The 14,944-nt window shown below is 41.6% G+C and overlaps 1 protein-coding gene across 4 annotated transcripts in view; it reads left to right on the forward strand.

Annotated features, from left to right (window-relative positions):
- The window catches only part of GDA (guanine deaminase), an 80,695-nt gene that overhangs the window by 39,630 nt on the left and 26,121 nt on the right, over positions 1-14,944 (forward strand). For all 4 annotated transcript variants that reach the window (XM_043565829.1, XM_043565828.1, XM_043565826.1 and 1 more), the window contains exons 3-6: positions 3,003-3,174; positions 10,963-11,050; positions 12,538-12,643; positions 14,086-14,113. In XM_043565829.1, the coding sequence (XP_043421764.1) occupies positions 3,003-3,174; positions 10,963-11,050; positions 12,538-12,643; positions 14,086-14,113 (394 nt within the window). The remainder of the gene's footprint in view (positions 1-3,002; positions 3,175-10,962; positions 11,051-12,537; positions 12,644-14,085; positions 14,114-14,944) is intronic.

The following is a 14,944-nucleotide window of genomic DNA, read 5'->3' on the forward strand; positions in this document are numbered from 1 at the left end:
TATTTATTCTCAGAGAGAGAGAGTACGTGGGGTAGAGTCAGAGAGAGAGGGGAGAGAGAGAATCCCAAGAAGGCTCTGCACTGTTAGTGCAGAGCCTGATGTGGGGCTCTAACTCACGAACTGTGAGATCATGACCTGAGCTGACATCAAGAGTCAGATGCTTAACCAACTGAGCCACCCAGGCACCCCAGAATAACCAATACCAATTAATTCACTTAATTGACTCTTCAAGACTCGTTTTAAAGACTTTTTTTGACTGTTGTTTTTGAAACATTTTTTATGTAGTAAAGTGCATAGATCTTAGGGATGTGAATTGATAAATTTTGATAAGCATATCTACATATGTAACCAACACACCAAGAAAGATATAAAACATTCCTATCAGCCTAGAAAGTTCCTTTGTGTCCTTTCCAGTCACTCTCCACCCCCTCATCCACTGTTTAATTTTTTTTCTATCACATAGATCACTTCTGCTTGTTTTTGAATGTTGTATGGATGGAATAAACCAAGAAGTCTTGTGTCTGGATTCTTCCATCCATCATAATGTATTGAGATGCATCCATATTATTGTTTATATCAGTAGTTCTTTCTTTTTCGTTGCCAAATAGTATTCCATTGTGTCAATATACAGCAGTTTGTTTATTTGTTTTCCTGTGATATTTGGATTGTTTCCAATTTGAGGCTAGTACACATAATGCTGCTATAAATATTTTTGTACCCTGTTTTTGTTTTTGTAAGCATATGTTTTATTTCACTTGGGTAAATCACTAGGAGTGAAATTGCTCACTAAGATCTTTTATATTATGACGAGATTTACTTCTCTTTTTCTCTCTAGCTGTCTCACAACACCCCCCCCCCAACACACCACACACACAGATATCCTCACTCACCCCTAATCTGCTCAACCTGGTTATAATCTTTTTGGAGACAAGATGTCTTATTTCTTTTTGGACTTTCCAGAAGGCTTAGGAGAGTTTTTTTTTTTTTAAACGTATCACATACTTGGGAAAAATTATTTGATTGAATGATTCAACTACATAAAGAAATCATACCATCATTTCACTGTGTGGTAGTGGAGACAGTAAAGGTCCCAAGGACTGGGTTATCCTGAGAGGTCAGTGACTCAGGCCTGAGAGGAATCCCTAGTTCATCCTCCCTCTCTTCATGCCCCACATTGTAGACATGCTGCCTTCTTGCCATGCTAGCTGGTCACTGCTCTCCATTGCCAGAGTGCCTTAAGAGTTCAGTCATATGGAGGGTAGTGACCAAGAGTAGTGAGTCTGCAGACCAAACTTCCTGGACTAGTTGAATGATTGCTTTTTTTCCAAGCTACTCATGTTTCCCGAGCTTCAGTTTTCTCTTGTGTAAATGAAGATAACAACACTACTTCGTAAGTTTGTTGTGAGCATTACATCACCATAACAACTACTGCTTTTTTTCTTTTTGAATGCTTTTTATTATCTAGGTGCCGTTTTAGCACATGCTAACAATCCTCACGTCAACCCTATGGTGCTACTGCTGTCTCCCTTTTACATAAGGGGAAACTGAGTCACAAAACACATCGATTATCCCACTGCTGATTTATGGCGGGGTCTGCATTCAAAATCAAGCAGGCTGAGTCAAGAATGTATATATTGAATCCCTATAATCAGCCGCCTCCCACAAGTAGGATGATGCATGTAGGTGCGGTGCCCAGTGCCCAGTACATGCACCTTGTCAAGAAAATTCCCTGCTGCTACCACTGTCAGCAGTAGCACTACCCATTCCTAGTTCCCACTGCTCTAAAAATGAGGCGTTTAAAAAATGTTTATTTATTTTTGAAAGAGATAGAGACACAGAGCGCGAGCAGGGAAGGGGCAGAGAGAGAGGGAGACCCAGAATCGGAAGCACGTTCGAGGCTCTGAGCTGTCAGCACAGAACCTGATGTGGGGCTTGAACCCACGAACTGCAAGATCATGACCTGAGCTGAAGTCACATGCTTAACCCACTGAGCCACCCAGGCGCCCCTGAAACTAAAGCATTTTATAGGCGGCCCTGGTTTTATCTTCCACCTAGGTGGTATACATTTGAATTGGTAGAATAAGGAATTCTTTGTTATGTCAAGTTTTGAGCTCGAGTTCTTTATGTACATTAAAATGTAATTAGTATTTTCTCAGGGTGGTGGCACATACTGTCTTCTAACAAATATCTGTTGGGATATGTTTAGACACTTAATAGACACCAGTGAACTGGATTCGTTCTTTAGAAAAGGCGTTCGTTTTGGTTTGTCTCGATTTTGTGGGGAATGCCTCTGAAAACTCTTTAAAAAAACATCTTTCCAGAAGTTTCTGTTATAAGAATCAGTAGACATATGAAAATCAGTTGGAGGGCCAAGGTAACAGCAGGAGAGATCAGCAGCACCTGGAGAAGGGTTGATAGTCTCGTCTCCTAAGATTGCCTGCCCCTAACCAGCCTCAGTGTGCATTGCTGCTTCTATTTCAGAACTCAGTCCCTACATCACATGGGAAAAGACTAGATTTCTTTCAGTCAGCCAAGGTCAGGTGACCACTGGGTCTAAAATTGTGGCCACTGTGTGTGTGTCATCATCAGTCATCCTTAGTGACTTGGGAGTAATTCCTCAGCAGGGCTCTAGATGTTTTCAAGACCTTCTTTCTCATCTTTGCTCGCCGTCGATACCCTTCCAGTCGTGAGAACAAAGTCGTGAGGTGTCTTGGTCCACGACTGCTTTGCTTCTACTCCGTGCTGTGCTTTTTCCCCTTTGTCATCTTTGGTTAACCTCACACCAGCCGTTTTAACAGAGGAGCCGTGTCTCTCCCAGCAGAGCCTTACTGTTGTTTCTTGATCTCTAGATAACAGGGGAATTTACAGCCCTCTGGTTGCATCAGCTCTAAACCTGTGTGGGGTGAACAATTAAATCATTGTTGACAGAAGATGTGATTTAAAGATATGGAAAATGACTGAAGATGGTGTTAAAGTTCTTTTCCTCTCGTATTAATTTCCAGTGAGTTTTTCATGCCTGGGCTGGTTGATACGCACATCCATGCCGCTCAGTATTCTTTTGCTGGGAGTAATGTAGACCTGCCACTTTTGGACTGGCTGACCAAGTACACGTTTCCTGTAGAACACAAATTCCAGAACCTCGATTTTGCGGAAGAAATATATACCAGAGTTGTCGTAAGTATCTTGCTTGTGAGTAGTGGTGTGTTATGACTGAATCACCTGTAGAAGGGTCCGTTTTGGGGGGCAAATTTTTTTTAATGTGTATTCATTTTTGAGAGAGAGAGAGAGAGAGAGAGAGAGAGAGAGAGAGAGAGAGAGAGAAAGAGAATGCAAGTGGCGGAGGGGCAGAGAGGGAGACACAGATTTCAAAGTAGGTTCCAGGCTCTGAGCTGTCAGCACAGAGTCCAACGCAGGGCTTGAATTCACGAACCGTGAGATCATGACCTGAGCCAAAGTTGGATGCTCAACCGGCTGAGCCATCCAGGTGCCCCATCTTGGGGGCAAATTTTAATTATAAAATTAGCAGTTAAGGCTAGCATGGACTGTTGAGACTTTTTAAGGTTTTTTACAGCCCAAGGAGTTTGTGACCACCTCATCTACACAAGCTAACCCCTAGCAGAGAGACAACTTGAACTCCAAATTCCCAAATCCCTGATTGGGTGGCCTCTCTTTACTCTGTTACTTCTTGTGTTTTTGCATTACTAAATTTGAGTTTAATGCATATGTGTGTTCCCTTACTCCTGCCAATCCACAGTGTGTTCTGGGGACCATATGGAATAGCTGTGTAACCTTTGGAAAGTTCCGTGACTCATTTTCCCCATCTGTAAAGTAGAGATAGTGATAGTAACTATTTCATAGGATTGTTATGGTAAGTTAGTATTCGTGAGGTTCTTAGGATAGTGCCTGACACATGGTAAACACTCTATATGTTTGCTTTAAATACCCAAGGAAGTTTAAAATTAAAATTTCAAGTTACAGTTAGAAGAATATCACATTATTTTAGTAGCTTCCAAATTGGGAGAAATCGGGTGCCCCCCCTATAGCAGGGCATGTGGGAACGTGATGAGCATTAACACCACTAGAGGGAACTATGGAGCTAGTTCAGTCATTGAGCAGCGCCTGTGGTGTATACCCGCCATATATTGGAGGCTCTGAAAATGTCCTTCCTTCCACTCTTTCAAAGAAGTCAGTTCCCTTCTTCTTATTCCAGCCCTATGCCAAATTCACTCAGCAGCCAGAAACAGCTTCTGCAGTTGAGAATACCTTCTCCAGATCCCATCTTATCTGACCACTACCTGTTATCATTCAACACACTTAGCCTGAACATTCCTGCATTTTTGTCGGACCCGTCGATGGTTTTTCCTCTAAAGTGACGACTATGTGATGGCGACAATATTATAAGCGTTATGCGGTTACCCAGCCATTTTGCCATTTTCCTTGGTCTTGCGTCATTCAAGCCTTGAGGAGTAAAAGCAAGTGCTATCCTTTATACACTTGACTTGCTTAATTGTAAATTCAGTGTAATTGTAGGTCTTATATATTCAGCTAGCATCCACATGACACCAGAAAAACTGAGAAGGACTAACATTGTGCATGAAGTTGCCATTGCATTGTGTTAATGAATCATGTTAACCACACCAAACCTTTTTATCCTCAAATTTTATTTATACTTCCCATTGTTCTAGAAAGGGTTTGAGATATCTTAAAATAACATAATGTACAATGGAAGCAAATGAGTCACAAGAGCATGGCAAAGGAAAAAGAGGGAGAAAGAAAAAACAAAAATAAAACCGAGAGTTAAATGTATGCCATGGCCAGGGGGTGGGGAGGGGGATCCACGCATTCTTTAGAATTTATCACAATGAATTTAACTTAAAGCTGAATGAGTTAACTCAGTTAGTTCAATGACTTCACTTGAAGCTGAATGCTCTAAGTTTCTAACAGCTGATCCAGAGAGGGAAATCAGTTATGTAATTTACACAGTGTATAGGATAAAAAATAAAACATTTCTTAAGGTAAAGCATGTCTATTCCTTATACTGATTTCCTTAAAAATTAATTCCAATAATCTTTAATATAAATACATGCTATGTTGTCAAAATATATATTATTAAGGTGCTATAGTATAAAAAACCAGACACATCTGTGTTTTATGTTTTAGACAGAGTATCTAGAACCATATATCCTTCAGACAGTATTCTATAAATATTATTTCTTATATCAGAGAGTTAAGTATTTGATGTCAGTGACTTCAAAATAGATTTTATTCTTGACAAATATTTGCATTGCATATGTTTCTGATTAGGAGCAAGCAGGCCCACACACTTTAACAGTTGGATGAGCTGATGGTATGATTGAAATCTGTTTAAGTTGAGATGTGTTAAGTAGAACCTGTCCCTAGGCTGAAGACTGCCCATGGCAGTGCAAAGGGATGCTAAGGCAGTACTTACGAATAGAGGGAAGCCATTTTTGTTTGTTTGTGTTATTTTCTCCCTCAGAAAACCTAGATCTATACATCAGCGAATGGGCAATCCAGACCCCAGAGTTTTGCACCATAGATGACAGTCGTGCAAATTTCATTTCATTTCATCTGCAAATAATTTAAAAAAAATTTTTAACGTTTATTTTTGAGAGAGAGAGAGACAGAGCCCAAGCAGTGGAGGGGCAGAAAGAGGGAGGCACAGAATCTGAAGCAGGCTCAGCAGAGAGCCCAACGCAGAGCTTGCTCGAACTCACAAACCATGAGATCGTGACCTGAGCTGAAATTGGATGCTCAACTGACTGAGCCACCCAGGCGCTCCAATCCGCAAATGATTTAAAGTATATATTAGCAAGCCTCTCCTGAGATTATATGGAAAAAAAATCCCAGTAAAGCAAGCCTAGATTTTCTACCTTTAACCACTGCAACCTGGGTGAAAGATTACAGTTTTAAATTGGACTGGAATGAACTAAAAAGACTAGAAAGAGTTCAGTAATCTATATATTATACAGCCTGTAGTCAAGGGATTGGAGGTGAGATCCTTGGTAAATGGACGACGATAAACTAGTTGCAAATATTGTGGATAATAGAAAGAATATGCTGACTCTTTGGGTTTGTCCAAGATTCAGCTAATGAATCCAAACAATTCCAAAGTGGTATCAAATCATTAAAGTACAAGGTGAAAAGAAAGGGAACGGGTCATTTTCCCCCCCCTATTTCAGCACACTGGAAATGCAAATCATCTAATCTGTTAAGAGGCCATTGCTGCAAGCCTTGAAGTTGGTAGTCATCCTACGTTTGGAGTCTGTTTTGAGCTCAAAAATCTTAGCCTCAAGAACTGAAGGCTGAGGAAAGACTGAAAACACAGGCCACAGTCTGATGTTATTCTTGATAGAGTCTTGTAAATGGGAAAAATACAAACTCGTCACTCATGGAAGAGCCCCCTTGAAAACTTATGAGGAACCAGGGCAGAATGGAGTCTGGGATGCCCAAATATAGAACAAATGAAGAAGGAAAGCAGCTGTATTTTAGAGGGCCTCTTCAGTAAGTTTTAAAGCCGAATTCTTATTTCTTTCAATTACATAAGCCACGCCCATGTGGCTCCTTTGTTCAATGGGCTGGACTCCGTGGGAACCGGCAGGAGTAGTAGCGTGGGCGGTCTTTGCATCCTCTTCCCTCCTGCCTTTTCTTATTTTGCTTTCCGGACTCTCCCTGTCCTGTTCCTTAACTATAATTCGGGCAGATTCTTGAACATTCCGGTTTGATCCAGTCCAATTTGAAACTGCAGTTTCTCACCCAGTGAAAGCTTCCCTCCATCCCCCCCACCCCCACCCCCGAGTCAGAGGAAGGACTTGTCGGCGCCTGTGCGGTGCTTCCATCGTCCTTCTTGCTAATGAGCCAACAATTTTGATTTCATCTTCAAGCCAAATTTTTAGAAAAGGGTGAGAAATTTTGAGAATTTAGAAAATGTTAGATTACACTTCTGTTTTCGTTTTGAGTTTCATTTTATTCTGGTTAGGGTGTGCAACTCATGTGATTATTTTTCTCAGGAATTAGTTCACTTTATTTTATGACCCAACAAAAGGTCAATTTTTTTTATGATTATTCTGCCCATTTTTTATTTTATTTTATTTTTTAAAGTTTATTTATTCTGAGAGAGAGAGAGAGGGAGGGAGAGAAAGAGAGAGAGAGAGTGAAGGAGGGGCAGAGAGAGAGAGAGAGAGAGAGAGAGAGAGAATCCCAAGCAGGCTCCATACTGTCAGCAAGGAGCCTGACACAGGGCCTGAACTCACAAACTGCAAGGTCATGACCCAAGTCAAAGACAATTAACTGACTGAGCCATCCAGGTGCCCCCTGCCCATTTTTTAAAAGAGTGTGGGCTCTCTGTCAATATGACATTTTAACGTCTCTGTAAGATTGAGTTAAGAGTGTTAGATAAGTCTTCTATCATTTTTCAATATATTCTTCCATATAAGAAGACAAGAATATTGTATGTACTGTCCCTTCTTCGTCTCCTCCCTCCCCCCACATCTTATGTTCTTTCATCTGAGGTTTTGATTTCAGTTTTTTTTCCACTATCTACACTTAATTTAAAATAAGCTTTAGCGGGGCGCCTGGGTGGCGCAGTCGGTTAAGCGTCCGACTTCAGCCAGGTCATGATCTCGCTGTCTGCGAGTTCGAGCCCCGTATCAGGCTCTGGGCTGATGGCTCGGAGCCTGGAGCCTGTTTCCAATTCTGTGTCTCCCTCTCTCTCTGCCCCTCCCCCGTTCATGCTCTGTCTCTCTCTGTCCCAAAAATAAATAAACGTTGAAAAAAAAATAAGCTTTAGCTTACAGGGTGGCTGGGTGGCTCAGTCGGCTAAGCATCTGACTTCAGCTCAGGTCATGATCTCACAGTTCGGGGGTTCAAGCCCTGTGTTGCGCTCTGTGCTGACAGCTCGGAGCCTGAAGCCTGGTTCAGATTCTGTATCTCCCTCTCTCTGCTCCTCTCCTGCTCATGATCTGTCTCTCTCTCAAAAATAAATGAACATTAAAGAAAACTTTTAAATAAGCTTCAGCCTTTAAATTTAATATTTTAAAATTTAATTCCACTTTATTTTTCAACATCTGTACTTAATTTAACAGTGTGCTTGCTTTTTCTTGTGCTTCTTGGATCCCTGTCTTCCTTTTGTATTCGTGTTTCATTTTCTTGAAGAATTAACTTCTGATAATCATTTCCAGTAAGGTGGGTGATAAGCCTTCCAAATCCTTGAATTACTAAAAATGGTTTTACTTTGTTATGACTCTTGAATGATGCACTTTAGCTGTGGAGAAAATTCTATTTAAAATGATTTTCCCACCAGCATCTAATAGGCTGGTGTCAATCTGACATGTATTCCTTTCTGGCTAATTTGCTGGCCTTCAAGATTTTCTTTTTATTCTTGATGTTCTGAGATCTCACTTATGGATCTCTTTTTCAGTTCATTCTCTTTAATATGTAGTTCTTTCAATATGAGAACTCCTGTCTCTCTTCCATTCTGGGAAATTTCCCCCCCCCCCCGCCCCCACCTCTCCCCTCTCTTCCCCCCATATATACTTCCCTCCAGTCTACACTTAGCTTGTGATGAGCCCTGTTAGAAAAATAATGAAATATCTTCATATACTTTCATGTCTCTTTTGTGCTATGTTCATAGAGAATGCTGTGGCCCAAGTTTGCAAATCATTAATTCACTCTTACCGTTCTAATGGTCCATTTCTCTTTCAAGGGTAAAATGTCCTCTCCTATCCGTCTAAGGATGCTGATTTTAGTTCACTTTATGTCTTTTGTTGCTTAGTAATTCTGCTACCTCAGGTATTCATTCAACAAACATTTAATGAGCACACACTCAAATTCAGGCGCTTTTCTGGTTGCTAGAGATTGAATTCAATGTCTCTGTCAAGATACTACCCTTTCTCCTGGATTTGTGAATCTGATAGAGAGTTAATCCTTATCTGTAGCTGACAGGCTCTAAACATCTCTGGCAGTCAAACACATTTTATTTCATATGCAAAGTGTCTTAATTTGAAAAGATTGATGTAAAAATCCGTATTTCCCAATTCTCTTAACTTTTGGGACTAACTGATATCACTGGGCTCTCACTTGTTTTTTTTCAACATTTGGCTGAAGCTGAGTAGAGGCTGTTAAAATATGGCATATTCTTCCCTATTATCTTAAGTGCAAAATATTTTTCCCCCTGAGATATTCTTTTTTAATTTATCCTACAACCCTTTTATTGACTTTCAAATTTCATTTATAAAATCTTTAGTGTTGGAGAGCCCTTGTTCTCTCATTTTCATAGCATTCTGTTCTTGTTTTGTGGATGCAATATATTCTTTTATTTCATTGAGAATGTTAATCATAGATATTTATTTATTTACTTATTTAATTAAAAAAAAATTTTTTTTTTGAGAGAGAGACTGCACGAGTAGGGGAGAGGCAGAGAGAGCGGAAGACAGACTCTGGAGCAGGCTCCTGGATATGAGCTGTCCTCAGAGGGCTTGAACTCATGACCTGAGCCAAGTTGGACGCTTAACTGACTGAGCCACCCAGATGCTCCTTTTTTTTTTAAAAAAAGTTTATTTATTTATTTTGAGAGAGAGAGGGAGTGTGTGAGTGGAGGGGGTGGGTCAGAGAGAGGGGGAGAGAGAGAATCCCAAGCAGGGTTTATGCTGTCAGCACAGAGCCCAACATGGGGCTCCATATCACCAACCGTGAGATCATGACTTGAGCCGAAATCAAGAGTCAGATGCTCAACGGACTGAGCCATCCAGGCACCCCAGATTTTTTTTTAAGTCAGACTTTATTCTGATCTTATAAATTGCCTCTTTTCTCTGAGATTTTTTTCCGAGATTCTTTGCTCTTTCTTCTCTTTTTTTTAGAGTAGCTTTCCTCAAGTATCTATTGAACCTCAAACATATATTCCATATTTAAGTGTGACACTCAAAGGTGCTGATTGGGAGTCTGGATAGGAAGTAGCACTTGTTGAGTGGTGAACTTTATTCTAGGATGGACAGTGAAGGCAATGAATGGCCCTTCCAACTGTGGGCCCCAAATGCCATTGTGAGGATATCTTCTTTCTAGAACCATTCATCTTCTCTAGGAAAGAGTCATCAGTCCTGCCAGGAGTGATGGGAGTTGCATATGTGACGTTTTGGGGGGTGATGACCAAGGATCCCATGATCCTTGGGTCAGCCAGATTATCCACTTAAAACTCTTCAGTCGGCCATACCTTGCAGTATTGGATGTCTAGTCTTCAAATACTACACAGTTTCTGCAAGAGTAAATATCTCCTGCAGGATCAGGTTGGGTGGGTGGCTGATTTCAACAAGTGGGGAGAAGGGTCCTGCCAGGGTTTAATCTTTTGTATACAGACTATTGGCCAATTCTCTCTTAACAGCTCCATGCTTCTTTCTCTCCTTCCAAAGTCACCTCCACGTTCTCATCCTTGTTTTTTTTTTCTTTTTTGTCTAAGAAGATATAGAAATGTTTCCTCTGCTCATGTCTCTTTCTTGTGTGTTAATAAATTTTACTGTTAGTTTAGTGGAAATTTGCTAAGGAAGGGAGATAAATACATGTGACCAATCTGCCAGGTTGAACTAGAAATCTGGCTGCATAATTTTGCCCTCTTATAGATAGAAAAATCTCACTTACACCCCTTGGTGCAATAAAGTTGGGGTATCCTTAAATAATCCTAAAAAACAAGGAATTAATTAGTATTGCATTTTGTGAATTCTGCAACACCCAACTGTGTGAATCTAGGAAATCAAAAGTACCAGCTTCTCCTCCAGTTCACACTTTTGGAATATAAATACTTTTGCCATTTACCTTAACTGTACTTCACATCAAGATGGCATACCTTTAAATAAAAACATTTTAAAATTAAAAACTAGAATTCTATTTTCGTCTTCATCTGCCATGTGACTTTTCTGGGCACACGCGATTCATGGTTTTGTGATTTATTTTTAGAGGAGAACACTAAAGAATGGAACAACCACGGCTTGTTACTTTGGAACAATTCACACTGACTCATCCCTGCTCCTTGCAGAAATTACAGGTGAGGAAATGAAAGCATGATGTATGGGCACATCCATCCAAGACAGTCAGACCATGTCCGGCAATGAGTTCTACTTGTGAGCAGTCCTGCCTTTTAATTGCTGGAGTTTGAGCACCGCCTTTCTTGCGAGTAATTAGGTGTTTGTGTATGGCCCTTGGATGTTTTTTGTTGTTTAAGTAATGTGATTATTTACCTATGGTTTTGGTTTCAGAATGGTGTATACGGGTCTGAGGTTTTTGTATTAATTTAGAGCATTTTGGGACAGGTTTACTAATTGTCACTGTGGCAACGGTTTATTATGATCTGCAGATGTTGTGTTGGCTGCTGGCTACACTTAGGAGACTGTGCGAGGTGCTGGGAATACAATGAAATAGAAAATTGTCTCTGCCCTTGAGGAGCCAGACAGGATTAACTGACTAATAGCTACACACATTAATTAATAACTGTAGTAACAGCTGCTGTGCTCTTGCTAGACGCCCGGCTTTACATGGAGCACTCGGTGTGGATTATTGCCGCTCAGTTGCAAACAGCCTTTGGAAGTAGTCGTCAATGTCCTCATGTTACAGATGCATAAACTGATGCTCAGAGGACGGAACATGCCCAAGTCATACAGCTAGTAAGCAGAAAGGAAACTGGATTTAGATGAGCGATTCCAAAATTTGTACCTTGCACAGTGCCCAGAACATGGCAGATGCTCAGTAAATACCTCCAGCTCCTCTGGCTGATGCACTGATGCTTCTGCTTGCTGGCTAAGGTAGTTTATGCCAGAGGCCTGAAGGGTACCACTGAAAATATATATTGCTATTTTGGGAGGAGACGGAGAAAACTCAGAATTGGATCATCTGCAAAGAATTCACGGAAGGGACTTTTAAACGGGGTTCAAAGGGACGTAAAATGGGGAGAAAGGAAAATGTCTTCCCAACAGGGGAAGTGACATGGACAGAGGCGTGGGAGCAGGAACATCCGTAGTAGATCCAGGAAGCGGGGAACAGAGTAGCTAAACTGGAGGACAGGATTCATTGCTGGGTGGGGTGGGGGAGGAGGTGGGGGAGATGGGACAGTTCAGACTATGGACAGATTCATATGTGCATCAGACACTCAAGATTTTAAGCCAGATGAGGGATCTGATGAAGGTGGGGTTTTAGGGAAGAATAATATAATGGCCAGGTATTAAAACGAATTACAGGGGAAAGAGGCAAAAAGGCTTTTGCAAGACTCTTATGACAGAGGCACCGACATTGTAAAAAAAAAAAAAATAATATTACCCCACATAGCTTCAACTTTCTAGCTAAAATAAAATTTCTCTAACACCTCTAATGAGGACTAGGTTCCTTAGTGCTGAGAGCTGCTGGTAGAACTAAGTCAAATTCCCCGCTTATGATACATTCTCACTTACGTTTTCATAATGATTTTAATTGAAAGATTAGCAAAGACACCATTTGGGAGAAAAAGAATGACTTCAGATTCTGTTTGTGTGTGCCTCACAGATAAATTCGGGCAGCGGGCGTTTGTGGGCAAAGTCTGCATGGATTTGAATGTTACTGTTCCCGAATACAAGGAGACCACTGAGGTGTCAATCGAGGAGACAGAGAGGTATATTCATCTTGATTTGTCTTGTGGGCAGTCCCTTTGCAGCACTGATGGAGGCAACCTCTGTGAACCAGGCGGATATACACATATGTCACCGTGTGGGTTTGCCCCACTTTATGCGGTTGGTCTGGTCCTAAAGAAAATATTGCATGTCAATACTGTTTGGGAGCCTCTGTGAACTCGTTATAGGAGTCCTAGGGTGAACCCCTTTGTGAAATGAAAGATTCTTTTTAAAAGTTAATGGTTTACCACTCCCCTCTCCTTTAGTATAGATGGAGGCTTTTGTAAATTGAACTTGCTTTAAATATATGTGGTGTGCTCATTAGATTACTTTTGGTTGTGGGTCATCCTCTTGCCTGAGATCACGGGTTTTTGTTCTGTTCTTTTAAGATGACCTTGGGATACTCTATGGATCCCCAAAATACTCTATCTACACTTCTTTAATGGCTTTTCCATAGTCCCTTTAGGATCTGATTTGACAAGGAATTGTGTTGTATGACTCTCAACATGCAAGAGATCCAGAAGAACATTCTTTAGATTCAAATCTCCCCCAAGACCTAACCTATCCTGATGCAAGTTTTAGAAGCCCAACTTTTCTCCAGTTCCAAACTTCCTTCACCTTAAATGTGTCCTCTGAAAAGGGTGGCTTAGGAACCATCACCTGCTCCCAGAAAGAATGAAACACTCCTTTTATCATCGGCCATTTGCTGAATTTTTCTATGGATCTGTGTTTGTGATCGTAGTAAACCTTAATCTGCGTTTTGTTCCAAAACAAAGGTCTACCAGTAGGCAGGAAGCTAGCTAGTAAATATATTTGGCCAGGGCACCAATAGGTATTTCACAGGCCCTACGGATACTACCGTCCCTGCAGATACAATGGGTAAGATTGTCACCCGGTCCCATCTGGTGCCCCCTGCCCCCAATTCACAGCCACCTCTGGCCTATTCCTTCTGCCTTACTCCATCGTCTGTGCCCAGGAGCACCTGGCCTTTGGAAATGAATGATGATGTTGTGTGAGAAAGTAGCTTTCACTCTATAAAGGAAAATTAGGAGGAGAGAGTCCTATGGCTTCTAAACACCTCCAGGTGCATAGGATTCCATGATTCTAATATCCAAGGAGCGTAACACCCTACAATATTCCCCCAAATAGAGCTTAAGCCAGCAGAATGGCTTCCGTGCTGTGGGGATACTTACGAACAGCCCAGCTGATGTTAGATGATAAAACTTCAGTTCCCTGTGATTTCACACTTTATCTCCCTGGCCGCACGTGAGAAAGCAGAATAATTACTACTTGTTAATCTTTAACTGCTGGTGGTGAAACATGTACAGCGTTGGAAATGTTTGTCTGGAAGTTAGGACCTGTGAGGATCATGTTTTCACCCTTTTTAAAAACGTATTTTTAAATGCCAAATTTTTCTGTTTTCCCATTTGTTGCTGTATTTCAGATTTGTGTCGAGAATGCTCCAAAAGAACGTAAGTAAGCTTGTTCCCAGCTTGTTTTTGGATTGCCTTTGTGCTGTTTGCAGGATGCGTTATTAAGTCGTTTGGTAAAGATTAGTCTGCGTGTGTATGGCTTACTCCATGCATGCAGAAATATTTTCCCAGAGCCTTTAATTGTTCCTACAGTGGACCCATCAACCCAGCTCTGTGAGGTCAGGCTTTTTTTGTCTTCTCTGTGGTTTTCCCTTCCTTTTCTCTAGAACCTTTTCATCTCACAGGACTGGTCCCTGGGGAGGTAGGAGGAGGCTTCACGGATGTGGAAAGATTGGTAAAAATTGGAAGTTGGCTACCTCAGCGTTGGCTCTGGCCTCTTGTGCTCCCTGATCTGGTCTGAAGCACAGGTTGTGTCTACCCTGATGCCCCAGCTGTTGGCTGCCTTGGTGCCTAATGTGTGGTATATCACGTGGCCTGCAGGCATTCAGACACTCCTCTTTGCAATGCCCTAGTGTTGGTGAGCCTTGGAGGCAGTGCTGTTTCCTTTCCCGACCCCACCATGCCTGGTTCTTAGCTCCACTGTGCAAGTCAGCCCCTTCCTTTACCACCTTTTGAGGTCTGATTGAAAATCCAAGAAATCCATTACTTGCAATCTAATCTCGGGAGACCTACCTGCAGCCTCCTGGGTCCTCATCTTCACTACTGCTCTCCGAGCCCTTCTCTCCTGTTCAGCCTTTACCCTGGGTCACATCAGAGCCAATGCTGCCACTAAACGTCCCGAGGGAGGCCACGGCCAGCACACCTCCCCAAGATGTAGGTGGTGAATAGGCCTCCAGCTCACGTTTAGTCTCCCCACTGGCCTCCTTTGGA

This window comes from Prionailurus bengalensis, chromosome D4 (assembly GCF_016509475.1).
Source record: "Prionailurus bengalensis isolate Pbe53 chromosome D4, Fcat_Pben_1.1_paternal_pri, whole genome shotgun sequence".
In the NCBI taxonomy this organism is placed as follows: domain Eukaryota; kingdom Metazoa; phylum Chordata; class Mammalia; order Carnivora; family Felidae; genus Prionailurus; species Prionailurus bengalensis.